The 27,420-nt window shown below is 40.4% G+C and overlaps 1 protein-coding gene across 1 annotated transcript; it reads left to right on the forward strand.

The window, feature by feature from the left end:
- Positions 1-25,911, forward strand: LOC139716534 (ubiquitin conjugation factor E4 A-like). The gene is made up of 20 exons (XM_071628072.1): positions 1-98; positions 2,915-3,023; positions 4,337-4,427; positions 5,149-5,270; positions 6,159-6,323; positions 8,227-8,374; positions 9,130-9,332; positions 10,743-10,925; positions 12,285-12,402; positions 13,026-13,247; positions 14,430-14,699; positions 15,961-16,224; positions 17,496-17,649; positions 18,973-19,165; positions 19,598-19,711; positions 20,392-20,566; positions 21,414-21,490; positions 22,692-22,943; positions 24,333-24,490; positions 25,136-25,911. The coding sequence occupies exons 2-20, from the start codon at positions 2,949-2,951 to the stop codon at positions 25,251-25,253; spliced, it is 3,102 nt and encodes a 1,033-aa protein (XP_071484173.1). The 5' UTR covers positions 1-98; positions 2,915-2,948; the 3' UTR covers positions 25,254-25,911.
- The last annotated feature ends 1,509 nt before the right edge of the window (positions 25,912-27,420 follow it).

The raw sequence follows: 27,420 nt of genomic DNA on the forward strand, positions 1-27,420 counted from the left end.
ATGCATATTATGGTCGTTTTGGAGCATAGCACGCTGCTGTAGTAGGCAACGATTCCAATCCTGCGAGGAAGAAGATCACATTTCTGCGTGATTTCAAGGTAAACACTGTTGAGTTGCTAAAATTTTCCTTTTCAACTGTATCTGCTGCCTTGTAATGAGTTTTATTTCCTAAATGCTATGGGTTTCTAGCCGACTGTTCGATGTACAACCGGCCCGTAGTGCCGGTGTGAGCGCACACGCTCAACCTATACACGCCCAACCTCCGGCGGACGTTCACACTCGCTCACTCGTAGTGTAGTGTACTGCTTCACTGCACTGACACTGTAAACTACGTTGCGTTGCTATTGCAATGAGTGAATGAAGGAACGATTTGTATGTTTCATTTCTATCTGAAAAGATGGCTGTGTAACCCACATGATTCAGCTGGTCTCTCATGGTGTCCAGTTAAGTTGGATGTAGAAAATACAAATTGTAGTAAATTTAAGGCGGTTCCAATTCCATTCTGCATTCATTCACTGATCGGGTTATTTTACTTTTAGCTGCCTTGCCCTTGGCCCTTGGCCCTGCTTGCCCTTTTTGGCCTTGGCCTTGCTTGTCTTACTGTAGGCCCTACTATCAACTAGAGCTATGTAGAATAAATTTACTAAATAGCGGTAGGGACCTAAATGAAGCGGGGTCTTTTGTAGTAAATTCACGTAGGCCCTAGGCTAGGCCCTAACGTTACATGAGTTGTGAGTCTCTCACACATGACATGACATGGCCTAGGCTATGGTAACCGCGCAGCAGCGACCCCAATACGTACTGACATACTGTTACCATGTTACAGCGCCCCGCGCTGGGGTTTGGCCTATGGGACCTCCATTTTAATTTGCCTTTTAATTTTATGTCCTATCTGAGGGACAGAGTGTTTTGCCGCTTAGATCTAACAGCTACCTGAATAAATTTTACTACTACGTACTAGAATCTACTAGTAGGGCCTACTATAGCCCCAGAGACCGCGCCGCCAGGCGCGGTCCTGGCGGCTTCCCCCCAGTTTCGCTAATGTGAGAGCTCCCCTATTCTGTGTGCTGGTGCGAGTGATTGTGAATTCTGTGAACATCGGTGAGCTGCTTATAAGACATCATTTTGTGCATCACAAGCAATGAAATGCCTCAAACAGTCGCCGATGATAGTCATTTAGGTTTCATCGACCCATGTAAGTATTCCTAGTAGTTTCTGTTGAAAATTTAAGGAAATATAGCGCCGCAAAGGCACCCGTTTGTTCAACATGAAGATCTGAAATGGGAGCACGGCACAGCCGCCACACTGCGTGTGGCGGCTGTCGCAGTTAGGCCTACTACAGACTGTATGTAGAAGAGGGGACGATACTTTGTACATAACATTGTCATTGTCATTGCTGAGCAGTGGGACTTGGAAATGGAACCGGGGTCCATTACGAGAGGCAGACGTGCTACCGGTACCTAACTGTTAGTAGAGTCTAACTGTTACTGACTGACTAATGTCATAATGACGTACCCTGCAAATGGCCGTGTTTCCCAATTTATACAATGAATACTTCAAAAAATCAAAAAATATCCTATTCCTAGATCCAGACAATGAATGATATCCTACCAAAATGTAGTCATCTGTAGGATGGGGGGTTGGGTGTCCAGACACTTAAGACTCTCACGTACTGACTTGCTTATTCTACTTGTGGCACTTGAGATATAAAATGGACTCTTACAAAGTTGAAAGAGTGCAGAGAAGAGCCACTCGTATGATTCCTGAACTCAAATGTTTGTCATATGAACAACGCCTGGAAAAACTCAACCTACACTCATTATACTACAGGAGACGAAGAGGCGACATGATTACTGTTTATGAATTGCTCAATGGAAAGTTGGGGATTTCTGGTGACATGTTTTTCGAACCAGCCATCCACTCATCAACAAGAGGTCATAGATACAAGCTCTTCACCAAACGTTCAAGATTAGAACTGAGAAGTACATTTTTCAGCCAGAGAGTAGTTGCCGACTGGAACAGATTGCCTGCTAATGTTGTTGAAGCTTCCTCGATTAATAATTTCAAAGATTTATTAGACAGACATTGGAGGGGGGAAAAATTCAAAACCTCTGCTCCTCAACGCACATAAAGCAACAAAGTTGAAGATGATGAGACCGGAATACTACAGGACCAGTCCTCTACTTCCGTATCAGATGTGATGTGATGTGATGTGATACTGTGAATACGCATTTACGCGCAGCTCCTCACTGACAAACAACTGTTTATGTAGGCACGTCATTGTCAAACCAGACGCACTTTACAGTACGCATCTGGTCCCACAACCTGTCCGGACACCCAATGACTGGGTATACAAGTTCAAGCTGTTCCTTGTGGCAGTATCAATTTTCTTTAAAATTTTATTTAAATCTGTCTATTTTTCTCAGTTATTTTGCAAACAGAATATTAGATTATAAGCAAATAGTCAAGAAAACCAGCGCTGGCAAAAACATGACCTCTTTGACTGAGGTAGGTAATGATCATTGTAGTTCACAACTGTAAATTACAACTACAGCAACTTGGCCACAGCTACCTATGTACTGTAATTGGCAGTGAACAATAATTCAGGTTATTTGCTGTGGTACCTGAAATTGCTGTTGTAAAGTCAGGCTTGACCAAAAGATCAGTCTATACCTGTACCTGGTTTCTGGGGATATGTTCCGCGGAGACTGTATCTGGCTCTGAGAAATCCCCTTCTTTGGAGGAGAGCCATAATTATGTCAAAAAATGATTACAAAAACCTCCAAACTGACATACATGCATTTTTATGTCTAACAAGGAGCTTACTTTGAGGGCAGGTATGTTATGCTGCTTGTGTAGCCATCTTACACAGTATGTGTTATTATAATTTGCTCTTCTCCTTTACGTGCTGTAGGTGATTGTCGCTATCAGAGAGATCGCTGGTTGCCATGGCGTCTGAGGCCAATCCCTTCTCCCTTCTCTTGACTCCGGGTCAGGATGCCGGCAGCGCAGAGGCACCAAAAGTGAGATTCTGACCTTGATTTGATTTTTACAGGTTTCATTAGTATGATCTTGGGGCTTTTGGATGCTTTGAAAATGTTCTCAGAATGAGATTGCACATATCTTAAACTTTACATCATTGACAAGCTGTTCATGAATAATGTCAGTGGCATTTTTATATGGTTGGCGTGAGAGAGTGAAATAGATAATCATACCCGTGCAATCAACTAAACCCTTTGTCTTCAAGCATGTTGTGAAGTTACAAGTTAATGAATTTAAGTAGTGTGTGGTGGTTTGTGAGTTGAGTTCACTTGATATTGTGAAGTTACAAGTTAATGAATTTAAGTATTGTGTGGTGGTGTGTGAGTTGAAGTTGACTTAACCCGTTCCTTACGGGAACCTGGTAAACCAGGTTCCCGTGGGAGCAACTGATATACAAAATGAAGACAAGGGTGCCTGTTTCAGTGGCCTAAATTCATGTTTCTTTGTGTTAAAATGCTCAGGAAAGTGAGTTTGATAAAAAGATCAGAGTTTACTCTATCAGGATTTGTTCTCCTTCTGTTTGAAAAATGTGTGTTTTACAGTATTATGTACCTTTTCCTGATTTAGTTTTTTGCTTGTTCTGCTGTAAACTCTTACGAACATGTACATAGCGATCAAGGCTGAGATCAGTTAGAAATGCGGGTTCGCTGACTCCAGTCACCTCATTCAGGTACCTGATTTTGTGTAGAACAAAAGATTCTGAGAGCTCATCAGCGCACGCTCTATTCATACCTCGTTCCCGATCGATATTTCCATTGTTCACTGGCACATGTAGGGGGAAACAATGAACCGCTTGACTGCCTTCACACAGCTGGATTACCAACCTGTGTGCCTCTCTGTCGACGGGCGAAAAGAATATCGTTTGGGGGCATTTAAGGCACTCAGAGAATTGCGGAAGGAACGGGTTAATATTTGCTAGCAGTTTAAGAACATCATACCAGCCAGACGGAAGAGACTTCATAATTCCTCACTGTTTCACTCATCTGAATGTTTTTGTTTGTCTTGCAAACAAAGTTTAAATCAAATGGACAAAAATGCCTAAAATTCTAAATTGTTTGTTTTGCTGTTTGTATGAATTTTTGTATTTCAATGCATAACCACTTATGAAAAAAGAAGAAGAGAAAGCACAGTGACATAAATCATCAATGCCCTGCTCACATTGCCATCCTTGTGCATATCCACTGGAAGAATTTTGAAGGGTGAATGTTTGGAGCTTAATGTGAAATGGTTGTATTTGTGTCCTCTCTTCTCTCTCTCTCATCCCATCTTGTCTTCATGCATTGTCTGCGAGAAGGCTAGTGTCATCGAGGTCACTTCAACGGCCAGAGAGATCAGTCTAGTGGACTCGGTCATCCAGAAAGTCTTCCTTATTACCGTTGATCAAGGTGAGCATACAGGCAGCTTTCTAACAAATCGTTACATAGGAGCTTTTGCAGTAATGATGTGGACAGTACTCTAGGTTTTGCATGTTGAGTGCAAACTTTGGTAGTTCGCATAGTTATGAGCGCGACATGTTGTTTTAAAGAAAGAGAGAGTAAAATGGGGCTATGTACAAATAATTTGCCCCACGAGCTCGACATACCCATGTCTGCTTGAATCCACAAGTTCAACCTTGCATTTGCCAGTCGGGGGTATCTAGTAAAATTTAATTCTGGAATCTAAAGTACAGTTTACCAGTATACAGTTGTACTTGTGCCATTGGCCATTCATATGGAATGTATCTAGCTTAAATATGGCAGGTGCTTATTGATTTTTATTGCCTCTGTAAAGTTCAAGGTTTCAGGTTTTCAAAACGTTTCTTTTTGATGACATTATGCAGGGCTGCCATGTCCTCATGGATTCTGCAAGAACCTTCCTGAAACTTTAATATTACTTCATGTCTGGATATGAGACTACATAAGATCTCGTTGATCTTGGAACTTTTTTTCCCCCAATGAGTTGCATGTGGCATGCAGGGATCTTCCTGATTGCTATTTTAAACCTCCCTGACTTTGGTGGATGAATGTTGGCAGCCCTAAGTCATGAAATATATGATTTGATGATACCATGCTATGTCTTGCATCCATACCCCTCCCCCTCCCCCCCCCCCCCCCCCCCCCTTTGTAGATGGCATAACCCTGGATGCTGGAATGCCTGCCCGCTGTGTATACCTGGTTGACATGGCTGACCAGCTGGAGAAGGAACACGGGGAGCAGTGGTCTTGGCTCTCTTGGGAGAACATTGACATGGTGAGGTCAAAGGTCATCTTCTCATGCCTAAACCATTGATCTCTACAAAAGGTAGCTGGATATATCAATGGCCAATTGCTTTGAAGCTACTGCGCTGCCGTCTTACCACGCATATCGCCCATGTCTTTGCTCACTACATCATACGGTCTTGGTGACAGTCTATATTGGAAAATGTGTGCAAGTCCCCATAGAGTGTGCCTGGTAAAGATGGCTGCGCAGCGACTTCAATTATTTGTACAGCTTGAATTGGGCACAGAGGGTGTGTTCGAGCGCTCTAAAGCGGACTGTACCGAACTGAAGTAAAGCGTACCATACCGTACTGTGCCAGATTTTGAAACTTTGAGCACTCTGTTGAGAAGTGTACCTCATGAGCTATTTTTAGAAGAGGTCAAGCATTTTGTAGCTAAAGGGTCATTCACCTTGTGCACTTGAACTACTTCAGCTGTCCAGAACAAAGAGAATGATGTCTTTGCATTGTGACACATGCACATGATACGCGCAGGCTTTACATCAAACTTTTGGTACGCTTTTGGTACATTTTTGGAGGACATCGGGAAGTGGTCCACGTTTGGCTCGGTACAGTACGGTACGGTACACTTTAGGAGCGTTCGAATGCTCCTCTGGCGCCATTACGGTACGGTATGGTTTGCTTTAGGAGAGCACTCGAAAGCACCCAGAGATACCCAGATAACACCCAGAGATGGGAAGCCTTAATGATGAATGCACCCGGAGAGTGCAGATCTCTTCAATTTTTTTCTAGTTTTAATTATCATCATTATTAGTATTCTTATTGTTATTATTGTTATTATTATTATTAGTATTATTATTATCATCATCATTATTATTAATATTATAATTGTTATAATTGTTCTCATCCATTCCATTTAGGCCCTCTTTGAGAGACTGCTCCTCCCAGACCCCTCCTTCCACATCATCCACATGACAGACTCCAGCAAGCCTTGCCTGGATGACACAAGAATGGCCGGGGAGAAATCCATCATCAACTACCTGCTGGACTCCCACCAGAGGGCAGCAGACATGCTCAAGAAAGATGTGAGCCCCCCAAAAAAGACTCTGAACCCATTGAGGACGGGCTGATGTTGCTATAGCATGCGTTTCCCATAGACACCTGCCTGAGTACATATAGGGCCCCATTTTTTTCTCTTTTTCTTCTTTCTTTAAAACACCACAACTGCCCGAGTATACTCTGGACTCGTCATCAGCGGCTTAAATACTACAAGCTTCTGAGAGTCACATTTCATAATGAACGTGGTCCTCTTCATATTTGCGACTGTCCAGTTCAAAACCCGCTCAAGTAGCCCAAATGAAATTCCACTTTTCTATTGTATAGTAAAAGAGTAAGCTCAAAGTTTTGAAATGATGAATAACTTGTTAATATTGGACCATCCTAATCAATTCAAAAAGTGATTGAAATATGGAAGGGTCTAAGGAGGTGCAGTTTCCTAGAAAAGGGAAAAGAGAGGATTTGAAGATAAGGGTCACTCAGGCGTAAGTGTGGGAGTTATCTGTGAAAACGTTCTCTTTGACAGTGAAAGAGGCACTCATGGGGGGAAAAAAAAAAGATAGGGTTCAGAAAAGCTGCTAACATCTCAATTTCCGTATTGTTTTAAGCCACCAAATTTTGACAGGAGATAGAGATAAGGTAGCTCTCTCTTGCAAGACAAACTTTAACTCTTTTTGTGCCACGTTTGCACATCTGACTCAGTCGACGGCGTGCCAACTTCGCATATTCTGCTCAAACCCACAAACCCGCCCAAACCAATCGATAAATCGCCAAATGCTGTAATACAATGAAAGCTTTTCTCGCGCTTCCGTTCGTCTCACATGTAGCTTGCATTTTATGTGGTTATTGACTATCAAGCGATGTTCTCTGATAGATTTGCATGTAAATTCTAAGTTTATGTCTGTATTTTGTGTGCAAAAGTCATGTCTTTACAGTAATATAGCTACTGGTCATTCAAACAAAAACAATCATCGATTTCTAATACAATTTTCATCCACGCAAAGCTGGGAATTTTTTCAACAGCCTTGCTCACTACATGTCCAGCTTAACAGAAATCTATATAGCAGTAACATAGATTTGAAAAGCAGAATGCTTTCTCAAAGCATGACTACGTTGGTATCCTAGAATAATGTGGCACACAGAGGGTTTCCACCATGGCACATAAAACAAATTGAGTCAGTCAACCCAGATGACATATTTTGGTCCATTACAGAGGATTCTAATTTGCAACCTATTGTGGGTTTGGGGCTAGGCAGTCACATTTGGAGTCTAAAGCACACCCAATCAAACCGACAGGATTTTGCTTTTGTTAGCAGATATCTCGATTATCAACCCTGGGAGAAAGTACTGGTAGTGTTCTTTTTGAGCATCTGCCCTGAAAAAAAGAAAGAAGTGGTGTTTTTCTAAAGACTTTTATACCCAGTAGACAAAGAAGTTTGCCTTATGAGAGTCTGCCCCAGCTACAAATGTAAGTTTCCAAAATAAAAAAAAAATGAATAAAATGATAAAGAATAGAGTTTTGACATGTGTTTACCTTACACTCCTGTAAACGCTACCTTCATTAATATCAGACATCAAAATTAAATGTATTGATCTATCGAACAGATACACGGTAGGTAGTAATAACCATGAAACGTTGCATACATAAGATATACCTGCCGACATTGCTTTTTGCTGTGTTTATGCAAGTCACAATCGCTGTTCTGGTATTAGACCTTCTGTTTCAATCACTTTAATATATGAGTTGACTTTTGAGAGAAATAATTTTCAGAGTATCTGGATCAAGATTATTGGGTAATGTAATGGATTATTGCATTCTTACTGTATGTACTTTCAAATTTACATTATTCAACGTCTAGGTAATAAATTTGAGTTGTATACGTAGGGCCACAAGCTGCACTGATTCAATTCTTTCCATATGTTTGATCGCAGTCCGCTGTTGCCGACTTTGCAGAGCGCTGCCAGAGGATTTGCGTGTCAAACGCGGCCACCTGCCTGCTGACGCCGGAAGTGTACAATGACCAGAACACCAGGCAGCAAGTCCTGGATCTTCTACTACAGTCTTTCACTAGAGAGGAGGGTATGTCAATTTTTTTTTAGGTTTGTCTATGTGTGTGTGTGTGTGTGTGTGTGTGTGTGTGTGTGTGTAATCTTTTCTTCACCCATTGTCAAAATTTGGGGGCTGAAAACAAGATCAAAATTAAGATATCTTGTTTTTCTGGACTAAATTTTTGGGGACAGGCACTGCTTTCACTGGAAAATGTATATTATATTCAGCAATACTTCTGCACAGTAAGCCTGAGTGACCCTATTCTCTTTTCTCCCTTTTCTATGAAACTGCACCTCCTTACTCTGTCTTTTCAGTCACTTGTCGAATGGATTAGAATGATTGGATTTTATTAAAACAAGCTATATATCATTTTAATGGTTGACCTTACTCTTTCAAACTCTGTAGAAATATTAAAAGTCATTTGGCCTATTTTTTCGTTTGTTTTGAGCAGGCAGTCACAAATCATTAATAAACAATAATAATATAGTGGCCTCCTATAAAGCACCAAAGTCCATCAAAAATAATGCTCATGGCACTGTTACATACACTTAATCAGCATGAACAGTACATAAAACAACCATACCATAATCAAATAAGATAACTTATCGGAACAAATGAAATACAAAAACAAAACAAAATGCCACTTACACATGACAAAATTGATGTTGGAACATAAGAAAAACCAAACATATACTAATGATGCAGTAATATGTACAAAACATCATCAAATTGTAACAATCATACTTCATTCACAATTAGGAATGCCCCTTTTTCTATACTTTCAGGTGGAGACACCGCTGTCAAGTTCTTCCACGAGGTGGCCGATGCCATCCAACTCGATGACTCGCTCCCCATCGGCGAGGCGTTCACCCCCATCCTTGATCTTCTCTACAAGCAGATGAGCCACAGCCCCCAACTGGTCAACCCCATGAACTTTGCCTACTGCGAGATTCTAGGCTTCTACGCCAGACACCCTCAGCTGGCACAGGTATGTTTGCCACGCACTGACCAATTAGATCACTCCCTCGTTGCTAGGAGCGGAGTCTATCTGCGGCACTAAATCCAAATCTTCGGACACGTTTCTGTTCCGTTGAAAGTCGGAAATTCATGGCCAAGAAAAACGCTAATTTCTTGCCTTCCCTTTGATCATTAATGCCTTGAAATTTTGGCAGATGATAGACGAAACATTACGTACACTACAACATTATGCCAACAACAGAAATTCAATGGTTTTGACCGATTTTGATGATCTGACTTCAAACTCGATTTTCTCGGCTCAGCTGTCAGCGACTTTCAGATCCTTTTGTTGTGGCGGGTCACAAATGCAGACCTGCACTTTTGAATGTACTCAGGCTGAGCAGTGAATGAAGATTTATTCAATTGAAGAAGCACAATATATCTGCCAATAGGTTTCCTTAAAGCTCCCTACACATATGATCAATTTGTCTTTACTCATGCCGAATGTAATGTAAACTTTACTATATGTGACCCTGCATCACAAAATCACCCAAAAGTTGCCAGACATGGATTTTTAGTGAAGAGCAGATTCTGAAAAGGCAATCTTTAAGCTTTAAAATGATGTATATCTCAATTCCAATGGACTCTCCTAATCTATCTTAATATTGGAAAGAAAGCGCACACTCCAGAAAAGTAAACTGAGAAAAGAGGCTCTGAAGTACAGGGTCTATTCGAGCGGTTATTATTCTTTTCCAAGGCATGCTGGCTGTGCGATGAATTGGACAAAAACGGGATCTAAACCACAGGAGCAACAACAATGAAGGGATTATCAGATTAAGCTGAAATTGAGCATGCTTTATAAACATACATTTTTTCTATAATTACTGCAAAATTTCAAAGCAGAAGCATCATCCTTTCTAACTTTATTAGAGTTGAAAGTAAAGAGTATATACAGGGTTTTTAAGAAATGAAAAGGGGACTCTATATTAAAGACAAACCTAATCACACTATTCTATTAAAAAGTGTTAAAACCACAATTTCATGTTCATTTTACTCCAGATTAGCTAGGTTGTACCATTCTAACTTTTTTCAGTCCTCACACAAAATCAGTGTGTGTGACTTTTTGTTGCTTATTGTGGTGCACGGTCACATATTCTTCAGTGAGTAGAGTTTGGTTCTGTGGGAAACCAGGGGGGTGTTTCATCAATTCAGTCAGCGCTGACAAGTGGTGAGTCTCTGACAATTTCAGCAAAATCTGTGGATTTGATTGGCTGAGAAGCTTTTGTCACTGACTTGTTACCATGGTGATTGTTAACGACTGACAACTTGTCAGGGCTGACAACTTTCATGAAACGGTCCCCAGTTGGTGTCAAGGTGTGGGGTGGCAAAGGCTTGACCTTTGACCTCCCTTGGCTAATTCATATTATTTGTTGTATCACAGCTCCTGATGGACCACATCACGCCAGAGGAGCCCAAGAATGCCAAGAGCTACGAGAAGACTCTCATTGGCTGTATCCTCTCCCTCTCCTGTCTGCCGCGAGATAACGGCTTGATGGATTTCTTTGACAAGCCGTCAAGGACGTCGGCCAGGGAGCACCAGGCCACGCAAGAATACGTCTGGAAAGTGAGGCTGGTGCTTCTTCTTCTTCTTCTTCTTTTTCATCGTATTCATTTTTTTTTCTTCTTCTTCTTCCAATCTTCTTCTTCTTTTTCTCCTCCTCCTTCTCCTCCTCCTCCTCCTCCTCCTCCTCCTACTTCTGCTTCTTCTGCTTCTTCTTCAGGGTACTCTGCCTACAAATTTGTACATCAGTCCTGAAGATTATTTCAGATATCCGCCTTTTTGTACATGCATCTGTGAACACTTCAGATGGTTACCGCATGCTCTTTAGGAGAGAATAAGTGAAGAGAGTTCTTTCAATGCGAGAATGATGTATATAGCTCTCCTGCAAGCAGGACCAACAGTTGAAAGGGGAATTTCAGACAATTTTCATAATTTCACATCATGTAGCACATAAATTGATAGCGCCATGTATTGATTTATTTGAATTTATTGTGCTTCTTGAGCAGAGAAACCAATACTCTGAAAAAAAAAAAACCTAAACAAGTCACACTGAACAAAGATGACATATGAGGCTTGTTTTAAAGACAAATTCACCTGTGTAGAATTTATGTATGCTTCTTTTATCGTTCTTCCTTGAGCCCCCAGTCCTGTATTTTATGGTGAAGTTGCCATGTCATCATCCTTGTTCATTGTGATTTGTTATAGATTTTGACAACATTCCTATTCCTCATCCTAGCCACTATAAATTCTAAAACTCTGTACTCAGTATAACCAATAATTAGTTGTTCAAATGCAAAAGTCAGAAAATTATCTGGAGGTTTCCAATAAAGTCCCTTTGAAAAGAATTGACAATGATGATCAAGTGGTTTATCAATGTGCATTACTGCTGGGCTGGGTCTTGAGCCTCATCATATGTGCATGGAAGCCTGCAGTCTTATTTGTGTAGTCTTCACTTCTCAGCCACGCAAGCTCCCCTACAAATGACAAGAGTTTATATCCCTGCTTACACAAACAAAAAGTAATTGTTATGACTGGGTGACTTCCAGCCTCTGATTGTCTTTGTGACTATTGTAGTCAGTATTACTATTGTATCCACTGTTTTGTACATGAAATTATGATAGAATATCATACCTTTGATCAATAATAAAATTTGGCAACCAGAACCCCCTTTTTTTTAACCTGTTGAGGACGAGTCCTGAGTATACCTGGGAAAGCGTCTATGGGAAATGTGTGTTGTAGCAAAATCAAACTGTCCTCAACGGGTTAAATTCATCATTCCAAGGTAAATTATATGTGGAGACCCACTTGTAATTTTGGTGCAAAATGGAGGAAAATCAGACAAGCAGGAATCAAGAGGTTTTACGATGTAACAGTGCACCAAAATGATATCGACTTAATCTTGTCTTGTCCCTTCCAAACCAGCCAATCGGCAAGCTGGCGGATCATGTCTACAGAATCATGCGCGCCCTCTTCAAGTCCTCGCCGGAGAACAAGAATCGCCTCCTCGCTTGGATCGGCCAATGCATCCACGCCAACACAGGTGGGCGGCGTCCCTGTCTCAAGACAGTGAGATGTTTACAGTGACTAGAACGTCACAGAGTTTGACAGTTTTATGGTAGAATCAAGCAGAATATAAATCATATACAATGTACCTTGAATGCTTATAACCTTTCCTTGCTACCTTTGCCACTTTTATGAAAGTGATAACTGTGACGATAATAGTGATGACAGTCATAAAGTTGTGTTAGTAGTATTTTGTAATAATGATAATGACCACTTTTATGATTATGATGATAATATAAACTATTCTACTACATTTAATGATAAGTAATAGTAATAAGAATTGAGTAATGATTAATACGAGTGATTATTATTGTCCTTGGGGTAGGAATACTCTATGCAACTCTTCAAGCAAGGGCTATTTGTCGTCAACCTGGTCATGAAATCTTTGGTTTCCAAATTGGATTTCCAAGCTATGTTAAGAGAAATTACTAAATTTGAATTAATCAAGATCTAATTTCCGGTCGTTTGTGCCTAATGGAAATAAAACGGTCCAGTGGATTTGTTCCTCTGGTCAGGGAAGGATGCACGGTAAGGGTTATCGGAATCATGTAAAGTGTCATCACCATTACTCTTTGCTTTCCTTTCTTTATTTCTCGTCAGGCCGCAAGAAGATGTGGGCCAGGCAACTGCCGACGTTTGGCATCGCCTTTGCCAGCGATGCCTTTTTCATCAACCTCGCGTCCGTGCTCCTCCGCTTCTGCGGACCCTTCACCAAGCCGGACACGACGGCCATTTTGTCAGTTGACCTGAGCTACGCCAGCGTCAATCTCCCGCAGGACGCCACGGATGAACAGATGAACGAGGCTGGAGTTCATCTTCTAGGTCATTCATTAATTTAGCTTCTGTTTCTCTTTGTACGATCGCTGTCTTTTCTTCTATTTTCTTTCCGATCTTTTTACTCTTTTCTCTTTCTCTCTTTCTGGACAAGGAGTGAGCAAGAGAGAGAAGGAGAGAGAGAGAGAATGAAGAGAGAAAGAACAAACTTAGTCTGAAAAAAATTTGCAGAATCTAAAGAATTATTTCATTGTGTTGTTGTTAGGCATTTAGAAGTTCTGGAAAGATGGTTACTGTAAAACATGATATATTCGCGGCATGAATTTTTTGCGAATTGGAGCCGACAGCCTTATTTGCGGCATAAAATTTTTGCGAACTGCCACTGGCATTCAGTACATATAATGTGGACAAGAACTTTCGCGTGCATTTTAATTTTGCGAATCTTGGCGCTCGCGAAATTCGCGAAATTAAAATGCAGGCGAAAATTCCTCGTTTTACAGTACTTTGGAGGGAATTGATTTGATATTTTTGCCTTGGCTATTGCCATATGATTTCACTTTTTCAACCCTATCGTTCATCATTCATCTGTCTGTTCATTGCGCGGTTCCTATATAAGAAAAGATGGTCAAATGGAAATGCTGAGTTAATTTGCCAACAGTACCTATCACATTGTGAAGTCACATGCTAAAATTATTCTCTGAATGTGTCCATGGTCCAGACGTCACAAACATTCAGACTTTGACCTCAAATGATGCCATCCTCCCTCCCTAATTCTGTCTCTCTTTTCTTGACATTGTCTCTTCATGGAAAAAAGCTTGTGATGTTTTGTGCAGCGTAACTTTCGTAGCTGTGTTGTCCCAAGCACTTCACTGATTTTTTTATTTCATGTATGTTGAGCTTCTTTGATTGAAATGATACTTATCAATAGAAGAATCCTTCATCAAAATATTCATTTTGTTCCTACTTTTTCAGCTGACATGCTTCTGTTGAAATTAACGTCGAGAGAGAATGCATAAATGTTTTTTACATTTCATCGGGGTCTTTCTCATATTTATCTTCCCGTTTGAAAAAATAAAGTAAATTCTGTGATATTTGTCATGATGACATTGATGTTTTTCAAGCGCTGCATACTTGAAAGATTGCCAAATGCGGTAGAAAAATGGATAAAAGAGGGCTTTGCACAAAAGGTGGAACATTCACAAAGTATTTCTTTTGATTCATCTCTGGCAGGTCTTCCAAAAGAAACCAGGATGGTCCGTAGGGAGGAGGGGGATGAGGGGGGCGAGGTCCCCACCCGTCCCCCGTACAACTTTGCCTCGGGAATCTTCTTCCTGACGCAGTCCTGCCTGCAGCTGGGGTTCCAAGCCCTCATCGATCGGTTCTATGCCATCAACCGGGAGCTGCACCACATACAGCAGGCCTTTCAGGAGATGGTCCAACAGATGGGGGGACCGACGGGGAACCCTGTCGTTGTACAGCTGCGTGACAGGATGGATAAAGGTAATATCAGTATTGTTAGGTGGGCTTTACATGGAAGCGAGGGGGTAGGATGCAACAGGTGCGTAAGGAAATAAAAGAGAAAGAAAAAAAAAGAGGTTGTAGTATATGAAATATAGTCTGTGTCACTGGGTAGTACTGGTGGACAACAGTGCAGATTGATAAGGCCACTTGTTTAACCTCGCCCAAGTGCCTTTTTCAGCACACAAATGCTACTTCTCAAAACTTCGGTACACTTGCTGCTGTGTGAGACAGTGAATTACTTTGGCTAGTTCTATATTCTAATCCAGTGCCAAGGAGAAATTTTGAGAAGATACCTTGTCATGCCTTCTCATCTTTATGAATTAGGCATCTAAAAGTGTGTTTATGCAAATTGGCCTCTTTGCCACACATTTAAAGGGATGGTACAGTTTTGGTTGAGATGGGACTTCAGGTTTCAAACTTCTTTTGATGATAATTCTTTGAGATAATGAGAAATGTCTTATGAAATGTAAAAGAGCATAGAATTCTAAGAGGAATTTAAAGTTTTATTTGATGAAAATTTGTTTTGAAGTGGCTAAGATATCCAAACAAAGCAATCCTAATAAAAGGTGGATATATCTCAGCCATTTCAAAACTGACTTCCATCAAAGAAACTCTTAATTCCTCTTAGAATTGTATGCCCTTTAATATTTCATGAAAGTTGTTTCTAACTATATCTCAAAGAGTTAAATCTGAATCACTTATCTCAACCAAAACTATACCATCCCTTTAAGCTTCTTCATAGTAATGATATGTGACAGCTTCATTATCATTACCTCCGCCAAGGGAGGAGGTTATGTTTTCATCGGCGTTGGTGTGTTGGTTTTTTTGTTTGTTTGTTTGTCTGTGTGCAAAATTACTCAAAAAGTTATGAATTTATTTGGATCTAAACTTACAGGAAAGGTTGGGAATGACACAAGGAACAGATAATTGAATTTTGTTAGTGATCCGGGAATTTGTATTGATTTTATGAAGGATATTCGATATATTGGCAGGTATGGTCAATGAACTTTTGAGTTCAAGCTGCGCATATTTGAAGTTTGATGCGTGCACTAAAGTGTATGCTCTAGTTCCTGCTAAGGCGAGGCACGCTGCACAGCTGGAAGTTGATAATGTAACTGTAGGTAACAAAAGGTTCTGTTGAGAAATCTGGCGACTTTCAAGAAATGAGCTTGGCAGAGGTCCACGCTTTCGGAGTGCTTCTCTAGCTTGTAATGTCTCAATGTTCCTTCTTATTCCACAGCGATGTCGCTATTCCTGAGCATCAAGACTGCCCTCCTTGAGCCCCAACTCCTGGACATGGCCTTCAACCTCCACGTCGCCACGGCCCGCCTCGTCGCTCTGTACGCGACAACGGACGATCCCTCCGCCTTCGTCGTTCCCTCCCTGCCCCTCCCGATTAAGCCTCCCGCCCAGCTGAGCACCGTCCCCGAGTTTCTGGCTGAGAATCTCGTCACGTACCTCCAGTTCCTGCGGAGATTCAACGAGGCAAAGTTTGAAGATGGAGGTATGCGCCACTCTGTGTTAACTGCTATGTCATCCCTGGGGTTGCATACTAGACTAAAACTCATTTAATTTGATTTGATTTGATTTATTTTTCCCTGTATGGCATCAATTTACAATTCCATATTGTTAAGCAGTATCATCAAACATGTTTACATAAGTGGTACTAGACACCATGGCTATTTCCTACAATTTCAACAATTTTCATTATACATATACAATAGTATATATCTGTGACATAATTACATGCATCATTAATTTCCATACAAACCAATTTAAAAAGAAACAGCAACTAAGAAGCATAAATAGTTCATTTGATGGAATATAAGCATAGCCATGCAAAATTGTTCACATAATTGTTCACATTTTTCCAAACTTATTTGAGCTTCAACAGAAGAAAATTCCTCTTTTACATAAATGTATGTTAATATTTGGATGTTCTCCATCATTGTTACTCTATGGATTGAAACATAAAGAATTATGAAGGAGTGAGAACTTTTTTCTCACTATGCTTCCCTCTGAAAAAATGAATACTGTAAAAGTTCATTTTTTTTTTCATTTTGTGCAGCCAGAGACTAGCATGAAGATGAATGCACATGCATATTTTTGCTTGTCATATCTTCCACTAATGTGTTGATTCCAAAAAATCAAAAAACTTGAAATTTATCTTACAGGCACGGGCACGGAAAATTACTCATGCAAATATATCCACTTTTTCAGTGATCTGTTATATCCTTCAACTGAGATTTGACCCAATTTTAATCCAGATTCATTTGTTAGCTTTATACCACTCTATTAAGTTCACCGGTGTAAGTGAATGGAATTCGATAAGCACTGCTTTGAAATGCAGCACAACTCTTTCTAGATTTAAGTGCTTACTGAAGCGCTCTTTTTTTTCGAACAGTTTAATAGCCATGACTGAGTAGACAACATACTTTTTATCTATCCTGTCTTCTATCCTTATGTATACTGCATGTGTGTGTGTGTGTGTATCTGTATGAGTGTATATAATATGTATGTATTATTAAATGTGATAGTGTTTTGTTTATCTACAGGTACTTGATTTCACACAGAATCATTTGTGATATATGTTGCTATTGTAAAGTATATAGTATTTTCATGTGTAGGCATTCTAATACAAGCACAAGATGCTTTCAAGGCTGCCTTTGCTCTCATTGTAAACGCCACTATTATTATGTTTTTGCGTATTATTTTGCCGAATAAATGGCCTTAATAAGCCTCAATCAATCAATCATTGTATTTCCCTTGCATCAGGTGAATCACTCAAAGACTTGATGACCTTTGTGACTGTATTCATGGGCAATAAGAGTCACATGACCAACCCCCATCAACGGGCCAAGTTGGCCGAGATTCTGGAAGGTCTTATGCCTGAGGAGAAGCCAGGCAGTCGTGGTATTGTCATCCCAGTGTGAGTTGCTTTCAGTGCCTTTCTCACCCATTTGCCCATCTCCACTCATCCCCCCCCCCCCCCCCCCCCCAGCTCCTCTCCTCTTTGCACCTACAAGTTTGGCTTTGCTCCTCACCCTCTCACTCCTCCTTTAGTTTCTCCTCCAACATGTTTTCCTCCCAATCCATTCCTTCCTTTTGTTCCATGGCTCCAGCCTCCATTGCTCCAGCTTCTTTGGCTCCACCCTCCATTTCTCCACCCTCCTTGGCTCCTCCCTCCATGGCTCCACCCTCCATTTCTTCACTCTCCATGGCTCCTCCCTCCATGGCTCCACCCTCCATGGCTCCACCCTCCATTTCTTCACTCTCCATGGCTCCACCCTCCCTGGCTCCTCCCATCGTGACTCCACTCTCTATGACACCAATCTCTATCCATGGCTCCTCCCTCCATGGCTCCACCCCCCATTTCTTCACTCTCCATGGCTCCTCCCTCCATGGCTCCACCCTCCATGGCTCCACCCTCCATTTCTTCACTCTCCATGGCTCCACCCTCCATTTCTCCACCCTCCTTGGCTCCACCCTCTGTGGCTCCACCCTCCATTTCTTCACTCTCCATGGCTCCACCCTCCCTGGCTCCTCCCATTTTGACTCCACTCTCTATGACTCCAATCTCTATCCATGGCTCCTCCCTCCATGGCTCCACCCCCCATTTCTTCACTCTCCATGGCTCCTCCCTCCATGGCTCCACCCTCCATGGCTCCACCCTCCATTTCTTCACTCTCCATGGCTCAACCCTCCATGGCTCCACCCTCCATTTCTTCACTCTCCATGGCTCTTCCCTCCATGGCTCAACCCTCCATGGCTCCACCCTCCATTTTTCCACTCTCCATGGCTCCACCCTCCATGATTCCACCCTCTATGGCTCCACTTGCCATGGCTCCACCTTCTGTGACTCCACCCTCCATTGCTCCAGTAGGGGGTGGGGGGGGGGGGCAGTGAGGGGATGGGAGAATACAATTCAGGTCCTTGACACCCAAAAATGCTTGGCCATTTTTTTGTAGATCGGATGTCACACACAACGAAACTCAATCTATTATAACCACTTGCATTCATACTGCATTAGAGTTCAACTGCATTTTTTCAGTCAAGACTGTGAGAATTTATAATATGGAGAGATTTACAGTTGCCAAGTTAACAGATAACTACGTGATGTTTGATAGGAGTGACAAAAGAGAGTGTCATAATTTGTGTACTATGTTGACAAATGAATAGAGATAAAGCTCCAACAAGGACTTGTGATTATCATACTGATGGTGCATTTTGGGGATATTTTTTCCTTCGACAGCTTCCACCGGCAGAAAGCCTTCAACGCCCACCCTCTCGGGGAGCACATCTCCCGCTCCCTCATCAGCATCTTCGTCGACATCGAGTTCACCGGCGACCCCCACCAGTTTGAGCAGAAGTTCAACTATCGACGCCCCATGTACAAAGTGCTCAAGTACCTCTGGAGCATGCCGCAGCACAGGAACCAAATAAAGGTGAGACTCAGTGACAGGAGTTGATTGATTGATTATCTCTGCCAAGGAGGTTATTTTTTGTTGGCATTGATTTGTTTATCTTGGCATTGATTTGTTTTAGATAAGCTAGGCATCCTGAGAAATACATTTCAAGCAGGTTTTTATAAAGCTTTCAAAACATGTTTAGAAATATGGTTTTATCTTTCTATTCAAACAGTCATGGTCAAAACTGTGCCTATGATATACATTTGCTCAGTGGCTACCCTTTCATTTGTAATGCATTCTGAAATGTGTAATGCATTCTGAAATGTCAGTAATGCATTCTGAAATGCCTATAATGCATTCTGAAATGTCTATAATGCATTCTGAGATGTCTATAATACATTCTGAAATGTCTATGATACATTCTGTAATGTCTATAGTGCATTCTAAAATTTCTCCATTACACCTCAGATAGTAGCAGAGGAGGCCATAGCTCACATGGAGGACGCCGTGGCACCTCTGTTTCTGAAATTCGTCAACCATCTCATCAACGACTCCATCTTCCTTCTCGACGAGGCCCTCGATGTAAGTATGCAGTGATGATGATGATGATGATGAAGATGATGGGTAGTGTGATTAGGATGTTGATGGAGTTGCCATGGTAATGATAGAGTATGTAATGAAATAAAGGATGATGATGATGATGAGTAATATGATTAGGTTGGAGATTGAGTTACCATGGTAATGATAGAGTATTTAATGAATGATGATGATGATGAGGATGATAATGATGAGTAGTGTGATTAAGATGGGGATGGAGTTGCAATGGTAGTGATAAGAGTATCAAATGAAACAAACATCTTCTGAATTGAGACATGACTTATCTATTTGACAGATCTGATTATACTCTTAGACACAGAATAGATGCTTTTTATAAAACCATCAGTAGTAGTCAGTCTACAATGTTAGCATTTTGTGCTGCATTTTAATCAAAGATTCTGATGGTCTGAAATTTGATGGATGATGTTTTCAGGCTCTTTATCCATATTGATCTCACAATTGTTACACAAAACAAAAAATGGACAACTTTCTTTAGCTACATGTAATCCTATGTCTTTTTTGAAGCCCCACTTGTTAATTCGTAGAACAGAGAATGTAAACTGTAGTCTGGAGATAACATTGTCTCATGGACTTGTATAGATACAATGATACGAATAATGATTTGTCTTAACTCTTTTTTTTTTTTGGCCTTGACAACATCATAGTATGTGAAGCAGATCAAAGTGCTCCAGGGGCAGAGAGAATCCGGGGAGTGGATGCAACTGTCGCCGACCGATCGGCGCCAGCAGGAGGAGGCGCTGAGACAGACGTGTGGCATCGCGCGGTTCTACAACATCATGTCGAACGAGACCATGAGCACACTGGTCTACATCACGAGTGGTGAGCAAAAATGTAGAGTAATGAAGTAAAAATTGAATGGTAGAAGGTTAAACAGTGAACCACATATTCTTTCTTTTGTATGTACGTTGTATGTGGCCCTGAAAAGGGTCTACTTGCTCCCAACTTTTTGACAAGGATGTTCATGCCGTTTTAAGGAGAATTCTCTTTCATTCTCTTAAGAATGGCAACAACATGCTTGCCAAAACGTCAGGAGTGGGTAGGCCCTTTTCAGGGCTACATACACACCGAAGAAAGAGTATGTGGTGCCCCATTAAGCCTTCTACCACTCAACGTTCTACCGCCACGGAAGCCTTCAGAGATTTCCAAGATGTGAAAACAGGATTCATACGGTGGATACAGTAGTATACAGGGGAATACAGGAGTATACAGAAAGGAAAAGTTTCAACTGGCATGAAATGTATGTATCATGACCCTATGAAAATGTTAACAGAGTACAGTTATTTTACCCGTTCTATGCCAATGAGTGAACCGTGTACAAATTTCACACACATACCAATGAACAGGTGATTAATGTGGTATGCAGTGGGTTAAAAAGTCATAGCAAAAAGTAAAATGACATAAACAAAAATGGTGAAAGTATTTTCTGTAATCATATAAGGCAACGTTTACTGACATGCATTAATATTCAGAGAATAGAAATTATGATTTTATTTTGTACGAGCCCGTAAGTCATTGTGTACTCTCGTAAGCTCGTGTTTATAGAATGTATTTGATTGTATGTAGAGTTTGGAATTAAAAATTGAATTGCAACTGATTGACAAATTGCCCTACATCAACTTGAAAAAATTGAATTACAGAAATCACTGACCTTTCATATCTTTCCCAGAAATCACCACTATCTTTACCCACCCTGTGATGGTACAGAGGGTAGCCATGATGTTCAACAATTTCCTTCATAAATTGGTAAGAGGTGATCACATCTGTGACTTTTGATTGCGGGTTTTTTTTTCTTAACCTGTTGAGGACAGGCTGATTGCTACAACACACGTTTCCCATAGACACTTGCCCGAGTAAGCTCGGGACTCGTCCTCAACACGTTAAATGATGTTGTGTACATACATCCATGTCAACACATGAAGAGTTTGACTGCAAAACAAGTTATCTCCATTCTAGCCAATTTTAGATATTTGAAATTGAACCTATTGAAAACCAAAGAAAGTGCTACCTAAGAAAATATGGGATATCTTTTCATAGCTACTTTGAGAATATTCTGCATTATACAACAAGTGAGGCACAATGGTATCACTGGAAAAGATCTATTTTGCTCTAGGTGATGGTGGTCTTCGTTTGAATTTAAAATAAATGGGGCTAAATCTGTTTTGCGATCAAGCTTTCCACATAATTCCCTTCTCTTTTGAGCAGGTTGAGAATGATGTGGAGTCTCCTTTCCTCCATGAGGTGCCCATAGCCAATTGGTTAAAATGGGAAGAAAATCAAAGTGCATCTTCTTTTTTTTACAAGGACGTAAAGATTGCACATTCAAAAGTGTAAATTTGAATTCCCTCATTGTTTTCCAACCTCTCTTCTTTAAAGCTCGTATAGATTTTTTTTTTTTTTTTTGTATCCCTGTTTGGTCTTCATACGTGCATATCAGTAGTAATGATGATGATAATGATAGTAATCTGTAAATCTTCTAAAGCACCTATTACAAAATGCTTTAGAGGTAATAAAAGTAATGAATATTAACAATTAAATAAAGGAATTATCGTCTTGAAAACTTTTTCCTCTTTAGACCCTTGGTTGCATGCACATTGGGTCTTGTGCTGATGCTGACATTGTTTTAAAGTGTTTTGCATGACATCTGTTTCTTTCAATTTTATTTGAAGAAACCGCACATTACAAGCACTACTTTTACTGCTCTTTGCGTGTATGTGCGTGTGTGTTCCTCCAATTTTGGCAGAATTATGGGAAATATTTTTGTCTTAAAATAATGATATTCGCCACTTGATTTGACTATATCGTTATCTGACCTGTATACTTTGTTAATTTGTGTTGTAAATTGGAAAACTAAGTAGATAATTGGAAAGTGAAATAAATCATTTGAACATGAAATAGATTTTGAATTTAATTGAAATTGAATTGGATTGCCTGTCAATCAATCAAGGTTGGTCCCAACAAGATCACCCTGAAGGTCAACGACTTCGAGGAGGTGGAGTTCAACCCCAAGCAGCTGGTCAAGGACATCTGCCAGCTGTACATCCACCTCGGGGCGGCCGAGAGCTTCTGCCAGGCCACCGCCCAGGACGAGGGCAACTACACGCCGATGCTGTTCGTCCGCGCCGACCGCGTCCTGCAGAAGATCGGCACAAACCTGGAGGTCATCGAGGGACTGGCGCAGTTTGCCAAGAGAGTAAAGGTGTGTGGGATTACTATATATGACATAATACATGTATTTAGCAATTCTAATTTTTTGTGAATCGGAACTTCCAGACAATTTCATGAGTGGTTAAAATTGGCAAGCATGGAATATAGTAATGATTGGAAAAATGTACATGTGCATGTCGCTTTCATATCGGGATTAGACCAAATATTTTTATCGCATGTTGTTCAATTCCCGAGTAACACCTGCCTCAGAAAAGTTGCGGAAATAAGAACCTCGCGATATTGAAGATGGTTCTGCAAAGCAGACCGCAGTGAGTGCAGTGTAAGAGACGACCACGTAGCATTCAATTCTCGCATCTCGCAATCCATGTGCCCGTATGTGGTTCTTTCTGGGAGACGGGTTAGCAATGATAGCTAGGCTAGACAGATCCAGAAATGCTGTTCGTGCTAGTTTTACTAACTCATCCTTCTTTTTCCATTCTAGTGGAATGCCATGGTAAGTTCAATATTTATGTACCTCCGTCAAGGAAGGAGGAGGTTAAGTGATCATGGGCGTTGGTTTGTCTGTTTGCAAACTAACTCAAAAAATTGAGTACGGATTAAAGTGAAACTTGCATAAAAAGTTGATATTGACACATGGAACACCTCATTCAATTTTAGTAGTGATCCAGGAATTTTTATGGATTTTTGAAGGATTTTTCATCTTTTGGCATATAAGGTCAACGGACTTAGGGTTCAAGCTGTGCATACTGGAGGTTTACATACAAAAGTTGTACGCCCACTAAAATGTGTGCTCTGCTCGGGCAAGGCAACGTGCAATGAAGTAAACAAAATGCTTCTATTTTGGGAAATATCCTGCGTGTAAGGGTGGAAATGAGTTGCTAGCTTGGCGGAAGTCTGTGCTCTCTGAGTGCTTGTCTAGTTCTTCAATCGGTCAACTTTCGTTCTGTGAAACTCACTTGCTGCCTCTGCCATCATGGAAACGGCTGTTGTGATCATATCATTGTAACAGTTTCAGTACTGCATTGGAGCGGTATACACATGTACCTTATTGCCTTTAGTGTATATCTCTTTGACGGCGACCCAGAAGTGGGAAAATATGCATCTTGTTGTATGGATGTTGGTGGAACATGGATTATGAAACATGAGAAAAGGAAACACCTCTCTGACTTGGGTCCACTTAAATTCTTCAATCTGTTTCGTACCAGACACTTAAATCATCTATATCTCTGTCTATGTGTATTCATTTATCTGTCAATTTGTTTATCTCTCCATCTATCAATCTATCTGTTCATTGATCTATCTGTTTGTCTATCTGTATTCATCTATCTGTCTGTCTGTCTGTCTACCTATCGTACTATCTGTCTCTTTCCATATATATTCATCTATATTTGCATGTGTTATGTTTCTCTCTAAAATGCAGGAACTGAGTGAGAAGAAAGAAGTTGAAGAGGAACTGTTTGCGGATGCCCCAGACGAGTTCGTTGACCCCTTGACCTTTACCCTCATGACTGACCCAGTGACCCTGCCAACATCTGGAATGAGCATCGATAGGGCCACAATAGCTCGGCATCTTCTAAGGTGTGTATGAAGTGTATCACCAGCAGAGTACCATACCTTTGTGATATCCAGGAGCCAAAGATTTGGTTAGATGACTTAACATCCAGAGAGAAATAGATATACTGTAAAAGTGGATATTTTTGCATTAGTAGTTTTCGCACGTGACCAGGTAAGATGAATTCCGCATGTTTGTAATTCCATGGAATAAAGGCATTAACTACTGGAATGAGTGGCAAGCAAAAATAATTGCATGCTTTTATTTTTGCGCCAGTTGCTGGTTCTTCTGCGAAAATGCGTGAAAATGTCCACTTTTACATTGAGATAAATATATAGATATATAACATAAAAAATAGGTGTGTAGATATGTCACAATGAGAGAAATATGAGTATATACCAAGGAAACAAGTATATGAATATATTTCATGTCAGCCAATATAAGAATGATGTATACAATCTATGCACAGAAGAATGTTAAGTCTTTCATTTTTTAGATTTATGCCTGTCTTATTCCTGTTGTCATTTTTAGATGACTTTTAAAATTAGTTTATTTCTGTAATGATTGGATGATTTGTAAGGGTCACTTTTCTTTACCTCGGTGGAAGTATTGATGAATTTCATATAAGTTTTGCCAGTCACGTTTCCCCCTGTTTCCCGGTCTTTTTGCAGTGATCAAATCGACCCGTTCAACAGGAAGCCACTCACCATGGAGGAGGTAATACCGAACACGGAACTGAAGAAGCAGATCGAGAGGTGGAAACTTGAACAGAGGGAGAAAAAGAAATAACCCGCGGTCGAAGACATTTGAGTCGCTTATCATTCATCAACCCAAGGAAAAGTTTCAAACCTTGAGTTAACAAACCAGGCGAGCGGCAACGGCATTTGGGATTCTGAGGTGGAGGGGATACAGATCATGGAACTGACACGGTTGATCGAGCGGCGGAAACGAGAGCAGAATGAGAAGAAGAAATAACTCACAGCCACAGACAGTGGGGCAGACAAATCGCCGCTTGTCACGCATCAACCCGCAGAAAGTTTCAAACTCTGATCGAGTTGATGATCCAGACATGAGTGGCAACATTCCTCTAGAAATGTGATGAATGTTTCTTGTGAGAGACGTCTGTTGGTGTTGTGCTCCTTTGCTGCTGGGCTTGTGACGATATCTTGGAGGAATCGGAGAAGTTCTCCAAGAGCGCACCTCTCCTTTTAATGGTGACAAGCGATTTCTATGCGTTTGGCAGGTACATGTAGAAGTTACAAAAGAGTAGATTCTATTTTTCATATTGTCCTGCCTTGTACAAGGTAGACTCTCCAAACCCATTTGGGAATAACTCTTTTATCATTACACTCCTTTCCAATGAGGTATCCTTTTTCCATCTTTGTTTTATGGTTGTTGTTGTTTTATGCTGGAGTCATGCAAAGTAATCTCTGAATTTACTATTTTTGATGGGTATCAAACTGCACACATGGTGTGTGCTTTCTTTATGTTATCTTTAAATATTTCATACTGTGGACTCCTGTTATAATGAAGTTCTCAGAAGTTTTCTTTTGTTATATCGAAATTTCATTATATCTGAACAAATAAAGTGGATAAAGCAATCTGGATAATGATTTTCAGACCTAAATTTTGAGTAGTATCAAAATTACGTTTTAACCATGCTCATTATAACAGAAGTGCAGTGTAATTTGAATTTTTGTATTCAACTTAATGCTGATGTTTTGTATTTTAAATCAAACAGCTGATAAATTGTTGTGAGATTCTTTTTTAAAAATATATTGGAGACAATACTAGAGTGACTGATTCTCAACTTAAAACAGAGACTTTATGTATAGAAAAGAGGAATACAAACCATTGCATGTTCTGCCAATGAAGACAGTTTATATGTACATGTATATCTATATTAAAAGCTGTTGCATAGCAAGCTTCAAAAATTGGTAGAGTCTAAACTTTGTGTGGTGTTTACAAGTGCATGTATCCTGATATAGATATTATTTATTCCAGTAGTTAAGCCTGTCCCAGTGAAGTCCCCATGCGCACAATGTTGGAGTATTAAGCCATATATTATAGGACTGAAGGTGTATGTTCGAGGACATTGAATTCACTGCAGATATCAATATTTTGTACTAGGACAAAGACGTGTTGTGGTATTCCGAGATCCAACAATGCTTATTTTGCCCTTTGTTCTATTCATCCACAGCATTTTCGAGACAGGGCTATGGATATGGAGTAAAATGAAAGAGCATTAAGGTGGAATGGAATATCTTGATTTTGTTATTTCATGAGATAATACTTCTAGATATTTTTTTTCTTCTATATGATTTATTCTCATGATCTTACTGCTGCAATCACTGCAGAAGAAAGGCTTTGCAGTGACCGACGGTAACTGACCACTCTCTTTTGTAATTGGCTTTTGAATTCTGAATCGTGAAAATCATTACTTTTCCATTTTTTTTTATGGCAGTATTGGATTTTCTCTTTGCTTTTTTAATGTACTCTTGCAAGCAAACACATAGAGAATATAGTATATGTGACTCTTTCTGAACTCTTTATTTTGAATTCTGTCTGCCCATTGGAACGAATGAAGTCGGGACAAACAAAACTTTTAAGGAGAGATTTAAAAGGGGCGAGACTGAAGTGTTGATACTGTACAATTGATACAAATTATTTTAAGAGAATCCTCATCTAACTGTATTCTTACAAAGAAAATGAGGTGTCTGAAACATATCAAGATAAAAAGAATTTGTAGCTGATGAGTGATTGAACAAACTTGTCTGGGTATGAAAGATTTATCATATACACTGTAAGCAGTACTAGCATGTGTGTCAAGTGAATGATCGCATTCGATCGTTAATCTAGGCGGTTGTCGGTGTAAAGTGCAGCGTATTTGTTATTGTTTCTTTCATTACATGTTAAAGCTCTCCAGACCTTTAATGTTTATTAATTAGTAAGCAAC

Source organism: Diadema antillarum, unplaced genomic scaffold (genome assembly GCF_040938485.1).
Source record: "Diadema antillarum isolate AM-2024a unplaced genomic scaffold, OU_Dant_1.0 scf00000066, whole genome shotgun sequence".
In the NCBI taxonomy this organism is placed as follows: Eukaryota; Metazoa; Echinodermata; class Echinoidea; order Diadematoida; family Diadematidae; genus Diadema; species Diadema antillarum.